The sequence below is a fragment of the Leptonotus elevatus genome, chromosome 17, assembly GCF_054856555.1.
Source record: "Leptonotus elevatus isolate MCC_2025b chromosome 17, RoL_Lele_1.0, whole genome shotgun sequence".
NCBI classification, from domain to species: domain Eukaryota; kingdom Metazoa; phylum Chordata; class Actinopteri; order Syngnathiformes; family Syngnathidae; genus Leptonotus; species Leptonotus elevatus.
The window spans coordinates 338843-359945 of NC_141255.1; the positions used below are offsets into that span (position 1 = coordinate 338843).

General features: G+C 45.9%; 1 protein-coding gene across 2 annotated transcripts in view; it reads left to right on the forward strand.

Annotated features, from left to right (window-relative positions):
* The window catches only part of grm8a (glutamate receptor, metabotropic 8a), a 135406-nt gene extending 125194 nt beyond the window's left edge, over window positions 1–10212 (forward strand). Inside the window, exons 9-14 of one of the 2 annotated variants that reach the window (XM_086058246.1) lie at window positions 674–820; window positions 1550–1971; window positions 3099–3465; window positions 9231–9371; window positions 9443–9552; window positions 9648–10212. In XM_086058246.1, the coding sequence (XP_085914372.1) occupies window positions 674–820; window positions 1550–1971; window positions 3099–3465; window positions 9231–9371; window positions 9443–9552; window positions 9648–9660 (1200 nt within the window). In that variant the 3' untranslated portion in view covers window positions 9661–10212. The remainder of the gene's footprint in view (window positions 1–673; window positions 821–1549; window positions 1972–3098; window positions 3466–9230; window positions 9372–9442; window positions 9553–9647) is intronic. The other variant, XM_086058245.1, reaches the window with a different exon arrangement.
* The last annotated feature ends 10891 nt before the right edge of the window (window positions 10213–21103 follow it).

The following is a 21103-nucleotide window of genomic DNA, read 5'->3' on the forward strand; positions in this document are numbered from 1 at the left end:
TCTGCGAACGTGACGTCATGTGCACATTGTGTATTTGAAGAAGGTGAGCGTGTGCAGTCTCTTTTTTTGGGCCGCAGGTGGCAGTAGCGATCCAAACTTCCATTTTCTGAATTCAGCAACTTAAACATGCATTTTTTACTAATGTCATTATTATTATAATAAAGCATTCCACATGCATCTAAATTAGGGGTGCACCGATTTCTTTAATTTTGGGGGATCGGTGATCAGCAGATGCCTTAAAAATAAACCGATCTTTTCCACCGATCTCATCTGCCTCTTCTGCTGAGATGATGATTTGGCTTTTCATTTTGATTTTCATGTGCAGTTAAAACAACCCGTTTGTATTATTTCACAGCAATCGTTCAATGTTTCCACTAAAACAAAACTGGAACATTGAAGGTAAATTCTGCTTGTTATGGAAAAAATGGGGATCGGCAGGTCAGACTTTTTCAAAGATCGGGAATCGGCCATAAAGTTGCGATCGGCGCTAAATCTTAGCATTCAGCATTCGCATGCAATTTCTCCAGAAATTGCACTTTGTCTAGTTTTGAAATGCGACTTGAATGACTTCGCTACGTTGGCTCCCTCTAGTGGTGCAGGAAAGAAACACTGAATCCAATCTTCAAGCTGTAGGGTGCAGTTTTGAATTTGCGTCCCTTTTGGCCGCCCGCAGGTGGAGGCCATGCGCTGGAAGACGGGTGCGCCGTCGCTGCCGGCGTCCGTGTGCAGCCTTCCGTGCCGCGCCGGAGAGAGGAAGAAGGTGGTGAAGGGGGTCCCGTGCTGCTGGCACTGCGAGCGTTGCGAGGGCTACCACTACCAGGTGCGCACGGGAAGGTCACGCGCAGCTTTCATTTGAAGGTCAAGCGAGAAGCCGTAAGCAAGCATACGTTGCTTCGTTGGGGTTCGGCCAAAGGACGATCAAACATCAAAGCCGAACGGCGGCCGGGCTGCCGATTGTCAGCGGGGACGATCGATACTCATTTTGTGGACACGCGCGGCGGCGGCAAGCGGATCAATAATGCGCTGACACATTTACTGTCGATTTGGGAGCGGTGGAATCGGGAATGGCGCCATGACAGAACGCGCGCGCTACGAGAAAGCAGGCGGAGGGAAAATCAGGTGGCAACTTGAAACAAGTCACTCAAAGGAGCAGATTGTCACACGCGGAGATTCTCTGCCGACACTTTTGTCAACACTTCATTAGTAAACTGGTAATCAATGAGTTATGAATAACTTAAGTGTTTGTTTTTATAATGTTGTCATTATCAATTAGTTATTGAGCTCTAAATGACTTGTTCGCTGTATATTCATGATCTATAACTATTTCAAACATTGACAAACTATTCGTCGATGGCTTACTAATGACTTGTTGACTGTGACGAGTTCGCGTCATTGGAAGGTTATTCCAAAGTTGCTCCTCTTCCTAATCGGTCCCAATGACGTCAACCGAGCAATAACTTCTCTGATCCCCAAATAAGAGACGAGCATTTTGCATGCGGTGGATTCCTAACGTCACCGTTGAATGACGCCTTCTTGTTGTTGTCGGCAGGCTTCCGAGTTGACGTGCGAGCTGTGTCCGTACGAAATGCGACCGGACGGCAACCGCACGGGTTGCGCGTCCATCCCCATCGTCAAGCTGGAGTGGGACTCGCCGTGGGCGGTGGTCCCGGTCTTCCTGTCCATGCTGGGCATCGTGGCCACGTCCTTGGTCATGGTCACCTTCGTGCGCTACAACGACACGCCCATCGTGCGGGCGTCGGGCCGCGAGATGAGCTACGTCCTGCTAACGGGGATCTTCTTGTGCTACGCCATCACCTTCCTGATGATCGCCGCGCCGGACGTGGGCGTGTGCTCCTTCCGCAGGATCTTCCTGGGCTTGGGCATGTGCTTCAGCTACGCGGCGCTCCTCACCAAGACCAACCGGATCCACCGCATCTTCGAGCAGGGCAAGAAGTCGGTGACGGCGCCCAGGTGAGGTTCCGCGCCCCGGCGCGTCCCGGTGGCCGCCATTGGTGCTTTGCGATGAGCCTCGCTCGCAAGCGGCCGTCGCCTCGAGGCGTTCGTCATCATTATGTGTTGCTCATACGTTATTTCTCCGGCCTGAACTGGCGCTCACCTCGTCGTGACGTTGACGCGGGAGACGCTCCTGGCACGCCGTCTCAACTGAAATGTTGATGTGGGATTTTAATGGCTCCGGTTGGAGGCCGTCGCTTTCCTTGAACTGACGGTTGACGGTTGCGCAAGCATGCAATACTTGTGCTACCGCTAATCGCTAAATGACAGCCTGAAGCATTCCAGGACTGGCGTCACCAAAGATCCATTTCAAATCCTTCACGCGCTTCAACGGGACCAGTTTTGGAGGCGGCGACGATCAAGATGAGGAGCACAGGTGGCCAATCCAAGTCCAGAAAGTAAAAAAAAAACAGCCAAAGTTTGGCTTGAGCCGCTGATGCTACCTTGCTAGCTAGCTCCCTAGCCAGCTCCCATGGCGCTTGTCGAGGCGCTATCTGTGACCCCATGCACGATCTGAGGCGCGAACCTACGGCAAATGCACGAGGACAAAACCTACAAGTCATTCCTGTACGTACAATTGGTAGATCATGATGACGTTAGCGTTGACTTTGTTTCCTATTCGACTGTGTGAATGAATCTATCGCAAGCAAGACAACATCAGTAGACGTGTTGTATATCGTTTCCAAAGCGTACCGCCGATTGTACGTGCTTAGATGTTTTGCTTTTTTTTGTCCTTAGTGTAGTTGCCGCGGATTAGCGAGACAAGATGGCCGACCTCTCAGATCGCGCCTTGGCAGTGCTCATTTACCTGCTACCTAGCTAGCTCCCATGGTGCTGGTTTACTTGCTAGGGAGCTAGCTAGCTAGCATCAGGGGCTAAAGCCAAAGGGTGGCAGGGTTTTGACTTTCTGGACTTGGATTGGAAGATAACACGAGCGTCCTTACGTAGCTAAGTTGATGCTAACTTCTTCAGCTAGCTCCAAAGACGTCTTAGTTTGCCGTGAAGATGTTTCGAGATGCTCAGAGCAACTTTTCTTTTTGGCATGATTTTTTTTGACCGTGACCTTTCTCGACCTCCGGCCGCAGGTTCATCTCGCCGGCCTCCCAGCTGGTCATCACCTTCTCCCTCATCTCGGTCCAGCTGCTGGGCGTGTTCGTGTGGTTCGCCGTGGACCCGCCGCACACGGTGGTGGACTACGGCGAGCAGCGGACCCAGGACCCCAGGGCGGCGCGCGGGGTCCTCAAGTGCGACATCTCGGACCTGTCGCTCATCTGCTCCTTGGGCTACTCCATCCTGCTGATGGTCACGTGCACGGTGTACGCCATCAAGACGCGCGGCGTGCCCGAGACCTTCAACGAGGCCAAGCCCATCGGCTTCACCATGTACACCACCTGCATCATCTGGCTGGCCTTCATTCCCATCTTCTTTGGAACGTCGCAGTCGGCGGAGAGGGTACGCGGTTTTGCTATTTCATGCTGCAGACGACGAGGGGGCGGTCCTAAGTGGCTCTTTCAGCCTTTTTATTGATTGATTGCTATTTCATTCTATTTATAGATTTTATTTCCATTTATCTGTATTTTGAATGATATTTCTTAGGTCCATTTTTATTTCTTTTGTAACGTTGCCAGTTTTGGTCCTTTGTATCAAAGAACTTGTCCTTTTGCTTTGTTTTCTTTCCTGTACGTGGAAAGAAAAAAGCAGGCGTCCCAATACTTTTGGGTGCCTTCCTTATCAACAATGCAGCGACAGGTTCGCGGTCACGTTGCGTTTCCGGGCTTCGGCCGAAGCCTCCTCTGCGCATTTGACAACGTTATTGCATTTTGGAACGAGCCCTTTTATAGTTCTGGATTTCCACCGGTCGCTGCCGCGGAACGATTGCGCGGGCTCCCTCGCCGAGAGGCGCTTCTCAAATAGATGGCCGGCAATCGAGTTGTTCCCGATTACGCAAAGCGAAGTGCGGCTGGCTGAGTTCCAGTGCGTCTCAAAATCGAGTGTTTCCAAAATGTACAAAAATGCCAACGGGACTTCTCGTGGCTGGAGCTGCTCTCTCGCCAAATGTCAACGGGCCATTTTGTCATCTTGCGCTCCAAAACCGCTTCAGTACCTTCGAGTCCGCTGAAGCTGCACGACTTCCCTCCCACTCCGACAGAAGAAGAGCCGGCGGGTAAAATGTTTCCCTACTTTGGACTGTCACTCATGCCTTTATTATTTTTTTATTATTTTTCCCTTTTCCACTCTACCGCGGTTGCATTTTTCTTCAGAGGCCGCCGCCGCCGCCGCCGCCGGTGCTGACATCGAAACAACGCTGTCTAAGCGCTCATGTGGGACAGCGAGTTCTTGCTGAAAGTTCTTCCATGCAAATCGGTTCTTCAAATCGTGCTTAACATTGTTTGACAATGTGTGCTTTTTCTCAAAATGGCATTCGCCAAAAATGAATGAAATCAATGTTGAAACTGCGCGTTATATCGATAGCGTAAACATGTTGTACTTTTTATCTTTTAATGGAAACTGTCAAGTCCAACTTAAGAGTCTTAAAGGGCTCACACGGCCACAGTTAGCAAATACGAAGGACGTCCGCTGATCGACTCAAATGACAATACAACAGATATACAAAATACTTTTCAAAAAGAAATTAAAAAATACAATTAAATATCAATCAATCAATACAAACGCTCTGCTGTTTCAGTCATCTTGTCTGCCATTTTGAGCGTGCGAACCCTCGCTCCTGATTGGTGGACTGGTTTCACGCCCGTTGCTGGTTGGCCGCCGTCGTCTGCTTCCTCCAACGTCACTTTTGAATGGTGTGTGTTTACGAACCGCAACAGAACTCCGGGGTAGTATACGGTACCAGCATCACATTTGAGCTCGTTCAACTTTTTATGCGTCACGACCTCGATGATCTGCGTTCAACGTAAATGAAGCTTGGAGACGCTTAGCCAATCAGACGCCAGCGTCCTCATGAATATTCAGCGAGGTTCTCTTTCTGCTGATCCAATCTCCATTTGACCTAACGAGGTCATGACCTTGCATAGATTTTGCTGCGCGGGTGTCATTCATACGCACCGCGGCGCCATGGCGGTGTGTGTGTGTGTGTGTGCGTGCGTGTGCGTGCGTGCGCGCGCTCACACGTGAGTGTGTACCTCCGCTAGAGTGTTGCATTTGCTTTCTGGTCGTTTACTCGCCTAATTAGAGCGAGCAACTTCATGTGTGTTTTTGTGCGACGGCGTGCTGTGCGTCATTGAGATATCCAGCCAGTGTCCGCTTTTATGTGTCTTTTCTAATTGGAATATTGCGTCCAATGCGAAGCATCAGGCTGCTTGAGAGGGAAACAGGAACGGAATAAACAAGTAATGGGGGGTAATTAATGAGGAGAGTTACTGTACGCTCAGGTGGGCTGACATGATCATCAACGTTCTCATCACGTTCTCGTCACGGCCTCTCGTTTCCCGCTCGAGCTTGTCGCAACGCCGATGACAGAACGCGTCTGCGCTCGATTAATCGGATTTAGTGCGGAATTAAACGCGTTTTGACGAATAACAGACATGACAGCAATCATGAAACCGAAGGCGTCAATGCACTACGTTTACTGTCAACCTCATGAACTAATGTCTCTTTAGCTTAATGCTAACACGTAATGCCATACGCATGCTAACAAAACTAGCATTAATTACTTACAAGATGACTTACATTACGACATTACTGTTGGTTCGTATCCACGTGACTTTGCGGCGAAATTCTTTTGGACGTGACTTTTTCTTGCTTGATTCTGGATGAAGCGCTCGTACTTGTGTCCACTTTTCATGGATTTTACACAAGAAAAATGATTAAGAATTTCAGCGCGTGGCTTTTGTGCGTAAAAGGCTGTCTGGTGATGAGCGCCACGTCGTTTGCATGTTATTTTCCAACTGCTGCGAGTCTTGAAATGAGGACGCGAAAAGAAGAGTTGAGAAAATATACAAGTTGAAGAAATGGCCAGAGGAGGCGTGAGAGCGGCGAGAAGAGCCGTCGTCTGGAGACGGGACGAGAGGACGGAGGCAAGGAGAGCGCAGGGCGACAAATGAAACGTGAGAGAAAAGGCTCAAGTGCGGAGCCGAGGTGATACATATATATATATATACGTACGCGTATGTATGCATACGAGCAACGAGCTCAGACTCAGTCAAGCAAGCGCTTGCTAAAAACGGCTGCGAAGGTGACGAGAGCGAATCCTATTAGCAGCTTCTCGAAGATAAATCGGATGAAAATGGCTCCCGTCATGAGCATTCCACAAAACGAATTCAAATCAAATCTCCGGAATGTCTCGTTGCTCGGTGATTGAAATGACGAGCGGCCCCGTCGCGGGCGCTAGTAGGCGAATACGAGGTTTCTTTCAAGTACATCCACAAAGAGGCTCGGTCCCGCTACGGCAATGGAAACGCTCGTCAAGTTCCGGCGTGATGTTGCGGCTCGCTAAGCGGATTAGCTTCATGCTAAATGATGCAAAGAGTGAAAAGGGAGTGAAAGGCGGTTGACGCAAGAGATGGCTGGGAGTTTTTCCCGCCTCATTTCATGTGTTCCCGAACCGTCTCGGTTGACTTTGGCTCAGGGGGAGGCGGCTGTCGGTTGCGTCACCGCTTTGTCAGCTCGTGAGTTCTAGCAGCCGCTGACGGAAGGCAAGTCACGAGGGGCGAGCGTGATCTCGCGTATTCAAGCAAGATGGCGTGCGTTGGAGCGCTCCGCCTTTGCGTCCGCCAACCTTGGTCTGAAAAATAAGGAGTAACAGTGAGATGTTGAAATTTGCACATTTGACTCGTGTTCAAATATCGATTAAGTCAGCCAAACCACCCGACCCTAAAAAAAACAAGAAAAGTAGATCTCTTCAAGTCATGTTTGTCTTGATGATGTAGAATATATCGTACCCGCAGTGTTGTCGCTGAACTCGTTCGTATGTACGTTTATGAACATTTCTGTCAACGAGCAGATTGTGGGGTAAACAAACGGCTTTGAACGCAGTTCATTTCTTCTCCAGGTTGCGAGCAGAGGTGGCAAATCCAAGTCCAGGAAATAAAAACCCTGCCACAGCTTGGCTTTAGTCCAGGTGCTAGCTAGCTAGCTAGCTAGCGAGAAGGTAAACAAGCACCGTGGGAGCTAGCTAACGAGCACCTGGGGCAGCGTTTTTACTTTCTGGACCGGATTTGCCACGTCCGGTTGCCAGGTTTTCTCTTGTTGGAAAAACCAGATCAATTAATTAGGCGGGAAATGCCGTTATCTGACATCCCAGCGCCGCAAAGCACATACGTCATCAAAATGTGATGCTAGCTTGCCCGATGCAACCACTCATAGCGGCGCTGCGTGTTGCTTGCGTAGCCAACGCGGAGCGCGTGTGATTCTGCCACCCTTAAGAGTAACACACAAGACGAAGAAATACACATCGTATGTTTAAATACAAAACACGTTCTGTTTATAAAACATCGCTAGCGCTAATGTTTAAGTCAATGGCGGCTCCCATTCAAATGCTAACAAGAAATTAGCATCAATTCCTTCAAATAATGGCTATTCACACACACACAAACACTTTGGAAACACTGCTCTAAGGTTGTTGTTTTTTTCAGAAGTTGTAAAAACAATTTGTATTAACAGAGCTCAAATGTGACTTTCTTCCATCTCATTGTATTCCATGCGTGCACGGCACCACACTGCCCCTAAGAGGCCAACATGCGCAGGAACCGATCTTTGTGTTTTGTGATTTTAAATTTTCAAATTGTCATGCATGATTTATTTTAGTGTACAGTATTCTTATATGACTTTGCTACTAATGTCCTATTATGATATATTTAATGTATACGTTTAAAAAAAACAAAAAACGATGTAACGCGTTCATTTTTGGACCAATGAACTTAGTTTAAAAAAAAATGTAAATAATGAACTATGACCTGAATTAGTTCATTTTAAAATTTGAATAATAATTGCATGAACTTTCCCGTTTTGTACCATTAGCCCGGCGCTCGTGTTTCTTATTAAAATAGGAAACTTCATCAAATACAAACGTAATTGTCAGCTTGAATGTTTCATTATCTGCCAACAAAAACAAAACAAAATGGTGGAAGCGGAAACGGGTGGCGCTTATCTCAAGGCGCCGTTTTTGCACTCGTCTGACGTCACCTCACACATTTTGACGGGAATTGGATTTGATGCAATCGCCTGACTTGAATATTCTCGGGAAGGCGTCGCCATGGTAACGCAACCGCCGTAAAGCCAGAGCGCGGATGAAGTAAGACGGCATCTTCTCGCTCCCATTTTCCCGCCGTTGTTCTGCGCAGGGACGAGACACATTCGATTGCATGAAATGAAATTCAGCGGCAGGAAACAAAACAGCAAAATGTTGTTGTCATTGTTTTCCTTCTTTCTTTTTTGGGACATTTTCTGAATGAGCAGCGTCTCGTGTTCCGTCGTGATTGCGCCGAGAATTGTAATAAAGTCTGCTTTGGAGGCTTCAGTCGGAGTGCTAATTAAAAAATAACAAGGTTAAATCATCCCAAGCACTTTTTTATCATCCGCACAAAAGACAGCGACTCCTCTCGAGACGGCAATTAAAACACTCGCGTGTAATCAAGTCGGCGGCGGCGGCGGCAATTTGACTCCGCTGATATCAGCCAACGAGCTGACGGCTCGTGAGAATACGATGTGGAGTCTGCAGGTGGAAACGCTGCTTTGGACCTTGAGGGACCAAGTTGTCCATGATCTGCTTTCCACCACATCTTGTCAATGTTGTGGCACGCACGGCGGGGACTCCCCGGATAGCCCCCCCCCCCCCTCCCCCACCCGCGTGCTTGTGTGCAGCAACAACCAAAACCGATCCTTTTCTCCAAGTTGCCATCTTTGACATTTGAGTGGAAATATTTGTCTTTGCAAAATTGCTTGAATTCAAGCGAGTTGTTGAGCACGAATATCAAGAGAAGGCCATATTCTTGCGGGTCTTGCCAAATCGGTCCAAATGCAGTCGCGAGAGTCGCTTGTGTGAAATCGGCCGCCATGAGAAGGCTCTCGTCTCCACTGCCACGCATGGACGACCTTCAGCTTGACAATCGCGCCGTCGTAACGGTAGGAGAGAAAAAACGACAGAAAAGTCTCGTCTTCTTGAAATGACACCAGCACGTATCAAGAAAGGTGACGGCCGCGAAACGCGCGGGAGCGCCTTCCGCGGCGAGGTCATCCATCTTTTGTCCCGTCTTTTGCAGATGTACATCCAAACCACCACGCTGACGATCTCGCTGAGTCTGTCGGCGTCGGTCTCGCTGGGGATGCTGTACGTGCCCAAGGTCTACGTCATCCTCTTCCACCCCGAGCAGAACGTGCCCAAACGCAAACGCAGCTTCAAGGTAAAGTTCAAGTTTGCACGTCGACGCGTCGCAACGCAATCATTTGGGAAACGTGACGGATGTCGACGCAGGCCATCGTGACCGCCGCCGCCATTTCGGGGAAGCTGACGCAGAAGGGAGGCGAGCGGCCCAACGGCGAAGTGAAGACCGAGTTGTGTGAGAGCATGGAGACCAACAGTGAGTAAGAGAACGCCTTTTCTTCTCCACGCCGCCATTTTACATGTCTTCTTCTTCTTCGCCACTTGTTGCTAAAAGCCTGGTTTTTGTGCCGCGCAGCTTCCTCCACTAAAACAACATACGTCAGCTACAGCAATCACGCCATCTGAAGTGCATCCCGAGACAAAAGAGAATAACTCGACCGGAGCGACGGGCGGAATCCAAGCATGAGACATTTTGTATCATTTCACACGGGACGCGGGACCACAAACGGCACGCCGACGCCTCGCCTCTTTAAGACGGAAGAACATCAAGGACAACGTGACAAAGGCGCCTTGACTGGACCAAGACGAAGCCACCAAATGGATGAAAAAAGTGTACCGAGAAACCATGTCGACCTTGTATGCGTACGGGCCAGAAAAGTTCTTTCAAAAGAGATCCGTTGATGGGACTCAAAACATTTGTTTGTTGTTCTTCTCTAATCGTAAGTATTTTTGTGGTTGTGGCAATTTTTTCATTCTTGTCTCACCGTTGTCGATGAATCGTCCTTGCATACTGAGATGAGTGTGTTTCCTCCCACTGTCTTGGCTAACTGGGTTGTGAACGTGTACCGCACCATGGGTGACGCATGCCGCTTTTTATACCAAAAGGAGATTTATTTATAATAAAGGAATGTTTTTGCAAATACCTGGACTGCTCCTCCTTCACAGATGCCGGACGTGGTTAGGGTTGCGGCAATCAGCCGGCCCTTGAGCCTGCTTTTTCAACATCGGCATTAAATAACCGCAGACGTTCAACCGCACCGCTTATTTCCGTTCACGTGCGGCGCAAAAGCGGCATACTTGGTAGCTCTTGTGTTTTTGCCAGCACACAACAACGCAGTGCACAAACTCAAAACCCGATTGCGTCCTGCGCGCGCGTGTTTGATCGATTTCTATTATCTAACGACTTTAGCATTATGCAGAAAAATCAAGCCTTGTGGTTTTCCGGACTTGAGGTCCAAATGGTGGGAGGTCCCGCACGTTTCCGCACCGCACGATCTCTGCGCTTTCGCTTGGACATGCAAATGGGCAGCGAAAGTGCAACTGCTTTGCTTTGTTGAGCTTTCTGCTTTGAGCAGATTCTGAAACCATGAAATCACAATACAGTATTGACGACTTCCTTTATACCAGTAGTTCCAACTAACTATGCTGTTTGCAAATATATTCGTAGGAATTGATTTGAAACTCACAAGTCACGGTGCCAGTATTAACGGTGCATAGTAAATAACAACCGGCCTAACGGAATCATTCAGAATCAGGCTTCCCCAATCCTGCTCCTTGGGCAGGTTTGATATGTTTATGTCCTCCAACACCGCCGATTGTAAAGACTGGGATGGTTATCAGGCTTCTGCAGAGCTCGACGATGAGCCGACTCCCATCACGCAACTCAACTCTATATTCATTAGAGCGCTCAAACGATGACATCTTTTTACCGGATTAAGCACATCCTACAATTTTGATTGATCACGATTAATCGCTTAATAAAAAAAAGGCTTTTTCATCACCATCTTTTCCCCGTCAAATTTGTGTTTTTAATGTTACGAGGACATTTTTGATCCACTGCACACGCTCATCCTCTTTTTCTAATTACTTGCATCATTTAAAATGGAAAAAAATGACCGCAATATTTTGACATGAACAAATATCCTAAATGTGATACACAAACATTTATTAAATGCGCGACTTGAATGTATGTAAATATGTTTATTGCTTAAACACAATTTGTGCTAGCTTAAACGTAGCCATCCGCTGTCGCGCTACAGGATAGTTTATGGTCAAAATTAATAGTGCGATTCATCTGCGTTAATTTATGATTAATGCCATCATTTTCTGTGATTAGTCAATCCGTTAACGCTTTAACTTTGACAGCACTAATATTCATAGTTTTTTTGTTTTTTTCAACAACCACCACTGCAGAGGTAGCAAATCCAAGCCTGGAAAGTAAAAAACATGCCACGGTTTGGTGCTAGCTCGCTAGCTAGCTAGTTCCCATGGCGCTCGTTTACCTGCCAGGAGGCTAGCTAGCTAGTATCAGGGACTAAAGCCAAACTGTGGCAGCGTTTTGACTTTCTGGACCTGGATTTGCCACTTCTGCATCATTGTTTTCTTAAAATGGAATCCAGGGGCAGCAGATACAGTGAAAACAGATGAGGTCCCAGAATTGAACCCTGTGGAACACCACACCTTTCGTTACACTTGAAACCCCTTTTTTTGCCCGACATTGCTCGTATGATGTGATTACTTGCCGTGACGTTAATAATTTGACAGGCCCGCTGTTAGCTTTCGCCACAAAACCGCCACAAGAGCAAAACACATTTTTCACCAGAGTGGAACTCGACAGAATGCGTCCTCCGCGGGCGCCGGTTCGGGGAGCTCCTTTACATAAAAACTAGCAATCCGAGTCCAATCGGTGCAGTCGTCTCCTCCAGACATCTTGCCCGCAATGATTCATAACTCAAACATTCAAGTGTCAGCTTCCACTCACAATTTCATGTCATGGATGGCAAGCGACAAAAGGCCTGCGCCCGCCACGTACGCCTTCGGACCATCGCTGTGATCTCAAAACCTTTTTGAGATGGCTTCAATTATTTTATTTTTTTAATTGTGTGCCACATCGGCCCTTTCGACGGTTCATGAATCAACTGCAGTCCTTTAGAAAAGAAGTGCCAAGAAGACGGAACAAACCTCTGTGAAGCTGTCAACGGGAAAAAAAGTCACACTTCAAAAAGGAATTGGAGAAAGGGTGCAAACTTTTGTGCTCAAAAGCCGCGTTTGATTTTTAAGGCTTGATTGAAGTGAAATTATAATTCATTTGAATGTTGAATAAGTACTGATTTTTAAATCAATAACCTCCTTTACACTAAATGAATAGAACCCAAAACGACAGTACATACATTCCCCAAAAAATGACTTTGTTCAAAATGTAAAGCACTTCATTTTGACCGATCTTTATTGTTTACAAATCATTATATTTCATTTTTAAATATTTTTACAAGCTATTTTGATTTTATTACAGGGATGTAACGTCACGATACGATCATTATCACGGTATCAAAAAACTCACAAAACAAAAGCTCATATGGAGACGATGTCACGTGACTATTCCCCGAACACGCCCCCCTGTGGTGTTCGGAAGCCTATTACTTGCAACGGGCGTAATCGCGTTTACCCGCCAATTTTCCGTCGCATACGCCGATGACCGCTTGCAAACGAGATCGTACAAAAGCTTTCCGACTTTATGCGTGGTCGAAATGCCGTCCGAGTTAACAGCTTCCATCACATCTTGCAGCGCTTTTTACTGAAGGTACGCTAGCAACTTAGCATCTGCTGATGTAAAAAGTCTTCTTGATGCTTTTGGTAAGTTATTCAATTCAACGGTGTCAGTAACATCTATTACAATCGAGCAGCACAAACAATCCAAACGGATTATTTCCCCCACATTTTGCGTGTGCTAGCTTGACGCAGGTTAGCATCTGCTGATTCAACCATCGTGTACAAAGTGCCCGATCACGTGTTTCGCCTTCATTTCATCCAAACAGCTACTGTATAGTGTGAAAAGTGAAAATAGTGAAGTGCGGGTAAGTGGGCTCCCTCTAGTGGTACCCCAAAGAATCATTGCCTGAGTACTATTTGCTTGTATTTTTTTTTTTTAGGTTCAACTTTAATGTTATACATTTTAAATGATTCATCACATCAGTATTTTTTTTTTCTACGATATTTACGCAGTGTTAATGCAATAAAATCTATTTTTGATGGTTGAAACCGGTCAACAGCGGAATGAGAGAATCTAATGTTGAATTTTTGGGGGTTGGACGACTCGTTAGCTGAGCAGAGCAGAACACGTCTCGCAGCGGTTGCGTCTCTATGGAAACAGTCAACTTTTAATGGAGGAAGGACGAGGAGGACGAGGAGGACGAGGAAGGACGAAGAGAACGAGGAGAGCGCCTCGGTTTAATCATATTTGGTGGTCATGCATGACATGACATTTTCCCCAAAACGTTACTGAAGAGGTTGGACTTCACATGGCAATATAGTCGAGCTCTTTAGTGGTGGGCGTCGACAAAAATCATATTTAGTCATAAGCAAGACAAATGAGCGAATTGCTGAAGCGTGTCGACATGTCAGAGAGAAGATAAAAACACAGAAAAGACTCATTTCGATGCTCAAAGCTCGCTCGTAAATGGAAAGAAAATGGCATTTTTCCAGGAGGTCTATTTACAAACATTTTGACAGGTCAGCGACCGTTGCAAAATTTCTGTTGCTAATAACCTCTTTCAAGGCACAGCCACAATAGCTTGCAGGCAGGCAGGCAGGAAGGAGGGAAAAAAGACATGAGTTTGCTGTTCCCGCCAGAACACTTCATCTTATCTGCACGTTGCATGAGCAAGATAAGCGCGAATGTTGCGATGATAGCACATTGAAGAAACGCACACTGAATCGTAATTAAATGTATCATTGTTTCCTCCCCAGCAACGACTCTATCTGATCACGTATAAATGTAGTTTTACTTGACTAGAGAGTATCTCGTGTCTTGTCTAACAAATTCAATTGAATGGGAAGGCGAAGAACCCTCAAATCTCAAATCATCGTTCTCCATTCAAATGAATGGGATTGCTGTTAATTAGTTCCATCCAGCAATTAGTTGCATCATGATAATTCAATGGGCGCAATCCTTCTGGTTTGGACATCCTGGCCACCAAGGGGCAGTATAAGACAGAAAAAGGAAATACCAAAGAAGACAGTAGTCAGGTTTCCATCCAATTGTTTGGAATTGTGTAAGCGCAAAACGGACATGCGACTTCTGCCCGTTTCCATCTGTTCTTCTTTGGCGAATATTGAGAGGAGACGCCGCCGCTGTAGGTGGCGCTATACATCATTAAGAGACGTGATCCACCAGTCATTTAAAAGAGGAAGAAGACCAGGAAGTGACGGCGCCGTGCGATGACGTCGTATGAGTTTGCTTTTGGAATTCTTGATCAACCGCAGCGTCTCTTTGCTCTTTTCCATCTAAAATACAAATAGCATTAATATTCGCCTCTTTAATTCATTCCAAAAAGATTTCAGTTTCTTCGTCCCCCCCAGCCGATTCATCGTTTGGGCCCAACATTCAACGTATGAATTATGTGCTGCACAAGCAGGAAAGCGGGAACAGGAAATGAAATGTAACTGTTAAAGCTACATATTTTGAGTATTGTGGAAACAAAAGGAAGACGTTCCCTCCATTGTCAAGAAAGAACAGAACGGGCGTGACATTTCAATCGCTCATTGAATGATTCAAATCAAGCATTAAAAGCGGTTTAATGGCGATGAAGCAGATGAACGATTTTAACGAGTGGAACGAACACACTCGTAAAGTGTTTGAGTTTAGCTGCAGCCAAGCTCGGATTTGTTCTGGAGTCGCCGCTCACAACTTTCCAATCAGACGCACGCGGTCACTAATTGGATTCTCGTGGTGTCAAAGCCGCAAAGCCGCAAAGTCGCAAAGTGAAGAGCGATGAGCCCAAACTTGTAAAAGTGTAAGAAATGGAGCTAAAGATGCTCGTCCAGCGTCTGGGTGGCCATTGTGCTTCCTTGGCACAAACCATCCAAACGGACTTTTTTCCAACCAAACTATTTTTGCACTTATTATCTGAGAAAAATCCAGACTTTCAATCTTGAGGCAACATAATGCTGCACGGCTCACGCAGTCAGTCAGACAGTCAACACTTGATATTGGTTCATAATGAGTAAAAAAATGAATAAAAGGCCGCGTGGGGACAGATTAATGGTGTCAATTTGTGAATTTTTTTTATTAATCAGCCAGCCAATTTGCTCGATATTAGCTCTTTGTACAGTTTAGGACATACAATCAAACATTCCTCAAGCCCCGCCCCTCCGGAAAAAATACAAAAAGATCAAACCATTTTTCTTTGTTTTAAAGTTAAAGAAATACTCAAGTGTAAAACAGTCAAATGTTCTGCTTACAATTCATATCTTTGTTCTTGTAAGATGTTATCATGTGAATGCTTATTATTATTATTATTATTCCAATTTTTGTCCTTCAACTGTACAGACATCCGAGTGCTGTTGCGGCTGCTTCACTTGAGATGTGACCTGGGTGTCGTCCGTCAACAACGTCGCTAGCGGGATCAATAAGAATATTGTCTGTCCGTCCAAACGTGTCCCTCCTTCACAGCATAAATAAATTAGAGGGAGAAAAAAAATTCTCTTTCCACAAGAAAAGCGACATGAATGTCAAATTTCAACTGCTCCAGTTGGCTACTTCACAAGAAGTAAAGTAAATCTACTCAAGTAATAATATGAAGACAATATACGTATTGGTTGGTAGTTTCGAATCCATGTCACAAAATATGAGTTTCAAGTCAACCTTTGATCAGGAACCGAATCGCGAGCTCAACAAGCCCAGTCACGGCTCCTTTCGTTCCACGGCCGACCGGACCGTGCACTTTTTCTTCGATAGCAAGCGCACGTGAGAAATCACACAGGATTTCTATCTGAAATGGATTCAGGCGCTTCCCCGCGCTGGACAGCGTGCGTATCGAGCACGTGCCGTCTTGGGGCTGCAGAATCGATGAGCCGGGACCTCGCGAGGCCACAGTTTGCATCAGCGCTTAACGGAAAATGCGCTCGATGTCTTGCTTACTTGTGATTGGCCTTCTAATGCATTTAATTGATATTTGTCTCCTCTTTCGTAGCCCCGCAAACTATCAACATTCCGGCAAGATTGGTGTTAAAGTATTGCTGAATGCTATCATCGTTTGTTGATGCAATTTCCTTCTTATGCTTTTGTCCCTGGTTGTGGATTGATCAGATGAGATGGTATCTTCGGGGGTCAATGGCTTTTCAGAACGTTTTGTTTGGAGCCTTGGAATCCTCTAATTAGTCTTAAGGGATTCGTTCCTTGGAGCTTGAAGGACAGAAAGTGCTGCCGCCATTTTCAAGCAATAAAAAACCCCAAAAAAATCCTTTTATAAAGTATTGCCAACCTTGGATTGTATCATAAGGGTTCAAATGACACCCCAAAATAAATACATTTATTTTCCGCAGGGTTTCCCCAAACCAATCGTACATTCAAAGGAGCGAGAACTACTTTTGACTCGCTTTTTCATATCCTTGAGTCTGTGAAATGGTCTCGACAAGACATGAACCCGGAATGAGCCGCAAAGTCTGAAAAGTTGACAAAGTGCTGCAAATAAAGGAATAGATTACCCCGCCGTGTCATTTTGCTCCTCTCAAAACAGACAAACCCGGTGCCGGTCCGAATGGGATTTGTCTTGTCGCTCCCTCCCAGGATGCTTTGCAGTCGAGCCACCAACGGCGAACGGCAGAGTACGGCGGCTCCGCGCTGGGAACGGATTCCGCTTTCCTTTGAAACATTCAGCCCCGAGTCTAATCTCGTCCCCGGCTATCAAGTTAGCAATTGCAATCGCAAACAATGGCGCGGACGCTCGCGGCGATCCCCGCGACACCCTGGGGCGGAAAGCCCTCGCCTTCGCAAATATTTGTAAATGTCAGCGCCAACGAGGGCGAAAAACAACATTACCACTTCACCGCTGACATTTCTGTGCACGGGTGCGGCATTAGAGAGAAAAGTGCTTGATAACGGGTTCCAGTCGTAGACCTGCGATGCTTGCTTGACCTTTGTTTTCTTGACCCTCACAATGCGGACGTAAGCCGTCAGGAGAAATGTGTCTCCGGTCGCAGTCAATGTCATGCGGCTCGACTTAACATCATTGAAACGAATGGAAATCCATTTCCGTCCCTCCCCGTTTTCTTTGGTTCTGCTTCGTGTTTTGCATTGTTTGTTGGTATCAAGCGAAACGGACTCAAGCTACATTTTTACACTCACGATAAAAAGACATGCCCGTTGGCAATAGTTCTCGTACGTATTGTTTTGATTCCATTACTTACTGTGAGTAAAAGCGATTCAAAAGTGGAGCAATTGCATTGACGCGTATTGATGATCCGACTTTCGTGACTTCCTTTCGCCACAACTTGTTAGAGGGCACGAGTTTGGGTTTGAGGAGGTACCGCTGTCCCGCAGGCTGAAGGAGGACGTGGGGCCTTAACAAGAGGTTGCTGTGGACGTATTAAAAAACGATCCATCTCCCACTTTACGGCTTTCTGCCGCTGGGGCTCGGGGCTGCCCGACTCATTACCTCGAACCCGCTCGCTGCGCATCCGTCATCGTATCGCCTTCAACTGACACGTCCCAAATGCACGCTATGAGATCCACTAATGCAGAGTATTATTTAATTGTCCCTTTTCTGGGTGAGCACACGTCCAGATCTTCAAGGCATCCCGAGGCAGTCGCAGGACCGACTGGATGAAATACTGTGCGACTCTGCTGAAATGTGCCGGGAAAACCTCAACTGACCTCATCTGAATGGCGGCAATTCTACTTTGCGGAGCTTCCAGAATCCGAATTACAGTCGAACTCCCAACTGGAAGAAGGCGAGTGAAAAGCATGAGTTTAGGGCCACATTAGTGTCGATTGCACTTTTTGGTTACGGGGGCTTTTCATCGGGCTGGTACCTTCAAAGGCAGAGGTGGCAAACTCAGGTCCAGAAAGTCAAAACCCTGCCACACTTTGGCTTTAGAGCCTGATGTTAGCTAGCTAGCTAGCTAGCTCCCTAGCAGGTAAACGAGCACCATGGGAGCTAGCTAGCTAGCTAGCTAACATCAGGCTCTAAAGCCAAAGTGTGGCAGGTTTTTGACTTTCTGGATTTGGATTTACCACCCCTGTTCAAAAGGACATAGACTGGTAAAGCTCCTATAGCGTACATTTTAGTCACCCAAGTCAATAACACAGTTGCCATAGCGATGCATAGGATAAACCAATCCCAAAATAGTTCAAATTCCCTCAAACTACTTCCTGCTTCAGTGTCTTAGAACCATAAGAAATGTAATCGGACCAAACAACAGCAAAGCATTTAGACATTTAGAACACAATCTTTACAAATTGTGATCACATATTTATTGAGAGGCTTTTAACATTTTCTGTGAAAGACAAAAATAGCTTAAATATCATTGTTAAAGTTTGCTTCAAAATTGTTGGAGCTCACCAGAGGAACATGGACACAATTTGGGAGGACCAAGTATCTAAAAAAGCAAAAAGAATGATTAGCCAACAAGATCATGTTCTATGTAAGGAATTCTCTCTTATGCCTTCGGGCAGACGTGCAAAGGAAAACTAACCGTTACTCAAAGTCCGTCATTTCCTCTGCCATTAAGCTTCTAAATGCGGACTATGCAAATGTTTAACATTTTTATTTGAATTATTTAACTACTCTTAGTATTATCGATGACAAATTGATGGATTAGTGGTTTTGAAATCAGAAGTCAAGGACAATAGTTTGTTCAGTTACTGTTCAAGATACTGTAAAAAGATAATAATAACAAAAATATTAAAAAATCATGTATTACATATGAGAGTTTGGAATGTTGGTACAGATTTCAACAAGGATGATGAAAGTTGACACAGACACATAAAATGATGTGGCGGGCCGCATCTGGCCCCCGCGCCTTGAGTTTGACACCAGCGCCCTAGGCTAAACACTGTCCTAACAAACACGTTTGTGCCAAGTCATAAATCATCGCCTTCACGATGCTAAATAATAAGCTCGCCGAGCGACAAGCGCGCTTATCACAGAATGACCCGGAAAGCGGCAAACCCAGCAAGAAGAAAAAACAGAAGAAGACGTTCGTGCTTTGCAATTCAATAGTCAGCTCTTTGAAATCAGCTCCTATGCTTTTATTAGATTGTACTTTTCACAGTCCGGATCAGCCATCAACCGTGGGAAGACTTTACAGTAACCGGAGCGAAACATCGTCATCGTGTAGCAAAAACGGCAAAGTGCCCTCGCAATCGAAAGAGGAAACTTGACCAATGCCATTGAAGCCAAACGGGAAGCAGGCAAAATAAAAACGGAGTCATTGATTGGCAACACGTGACACATTTGAAGAGTGTTTACAAATGCGTGTGCGCATTAAACCATCGACGGCACTTTTAGCGAACTGCAACTTTGCCTTCATTGACGCCCAAACGGTGCCGACCGAATTCACGCGTCGGGTCGCTCATGTCCAAAAATGAAAGCGGGCAAAAGAGATGACAAGCTGTGATTTGATCCAGGAGACAAGCAACCAGTTCCGATTCACGGCAAGCCTGCAATCGATGTGAACTTGGTTCTTTGGGGACCGAATAGGTGGCCATGCCAGCTGCTGAACCCAAGCCTTCAAAATATCACACTCAAGTCTCTTCCACGTTGCACTCAGCCTACAATTCCGGATTCCACAACTTCGAATGTTAGAGCAACATTTTTAGTTCGACTCTTTATGAGTCACCGTGGAGCACCTTTTTGTTTTTAATTAGAGTTCACGATTGAAATTCCAAGTATTTGCCAAACAGCAGCAATTTTCGTTAGCGAGCCCCTGTTGCGTTCTTATAATAAACCTTATATGCCACGTTTGACTTATTCAAACCTCGTTCTTTATAGATCAATAGTTTTGTTAGTAGAATCCCGAAGCAACAGATTAGTACAAGCTATTTTATTTCTCCTCATGTAACAATTTCGGAGAAGGTCTCATTGGTATTCTCACCTGTTTTGTTCTCCTTCAACATGGAGGAGGAGGAAGCGGAGGATGCTCGGCGGCGTTTGAGATCTGAAGGGCCTGATGAATAATAAGTGAAGTTCCTTCTTTAATTCTGTCCACACAACGTGAAACTCGCCGCTTTCTGCTGTCGCAAAGTCACACAAAGCGTTTTGCCGCCCTTTTGGTGTGCGCGCCTTGGCCACCGGGGGCAGCATATACTACAATTGTGGAGACACAAGCAAAGAGTTTCACTAGTAAAAGACTCAGTAAGATGCAGTCATGTTTAGCGCCCCACCCGTATGGATTTCTTTGAGATCATTGGCAGAATAAAATTCTGACAAAAACAACATAATGAGTAAAATACCCGTTTTCAAAAATAAAGATATGAATTACAGGTTAAAAACTTGACTATTTTACACCATTTTTCCCTTTAGTATTCATTTAGCTTCATAAAGGAGATCAAAATGGACCCATTTTTTTTTGGGGGGGGGGCTATTTGAATCTTTGTTTTATATTGTGATGTGTTCATGTTCTCAAAAAAGTAATAAATAAAAGGGCAGTTTTTTTGCCGATTAGAAAAGAGCTAATATCGGGCCAAGTGACAGTCCTTTGCAAAGGATAAAGAATATATGCCTTTCAGTAGGAATGAATGAATCATTAATCTCCTGCAAATTTAAGGAAAAATGCAACATTCAAATAACCGCATTGTTTTGGGGGAATATTTGAGATATAAAACTTGTTATAGGGACTTGATTGTGATGAAATAAAAGTGTCCTTGAAAGTGAGAATACAGACTATTTGGCTGTGGCGGTGCTTTGAATTGCACAGCTTGGTGTTGAAAGTCCTGCATCGGGTTCGATCTAAAATCCGGCTGGGGGAAAAAACACTCCAAGGTGTGTCCGCCAAAGCTAATTAGTCGTTGGAAAAAGTGCAGACAGACAG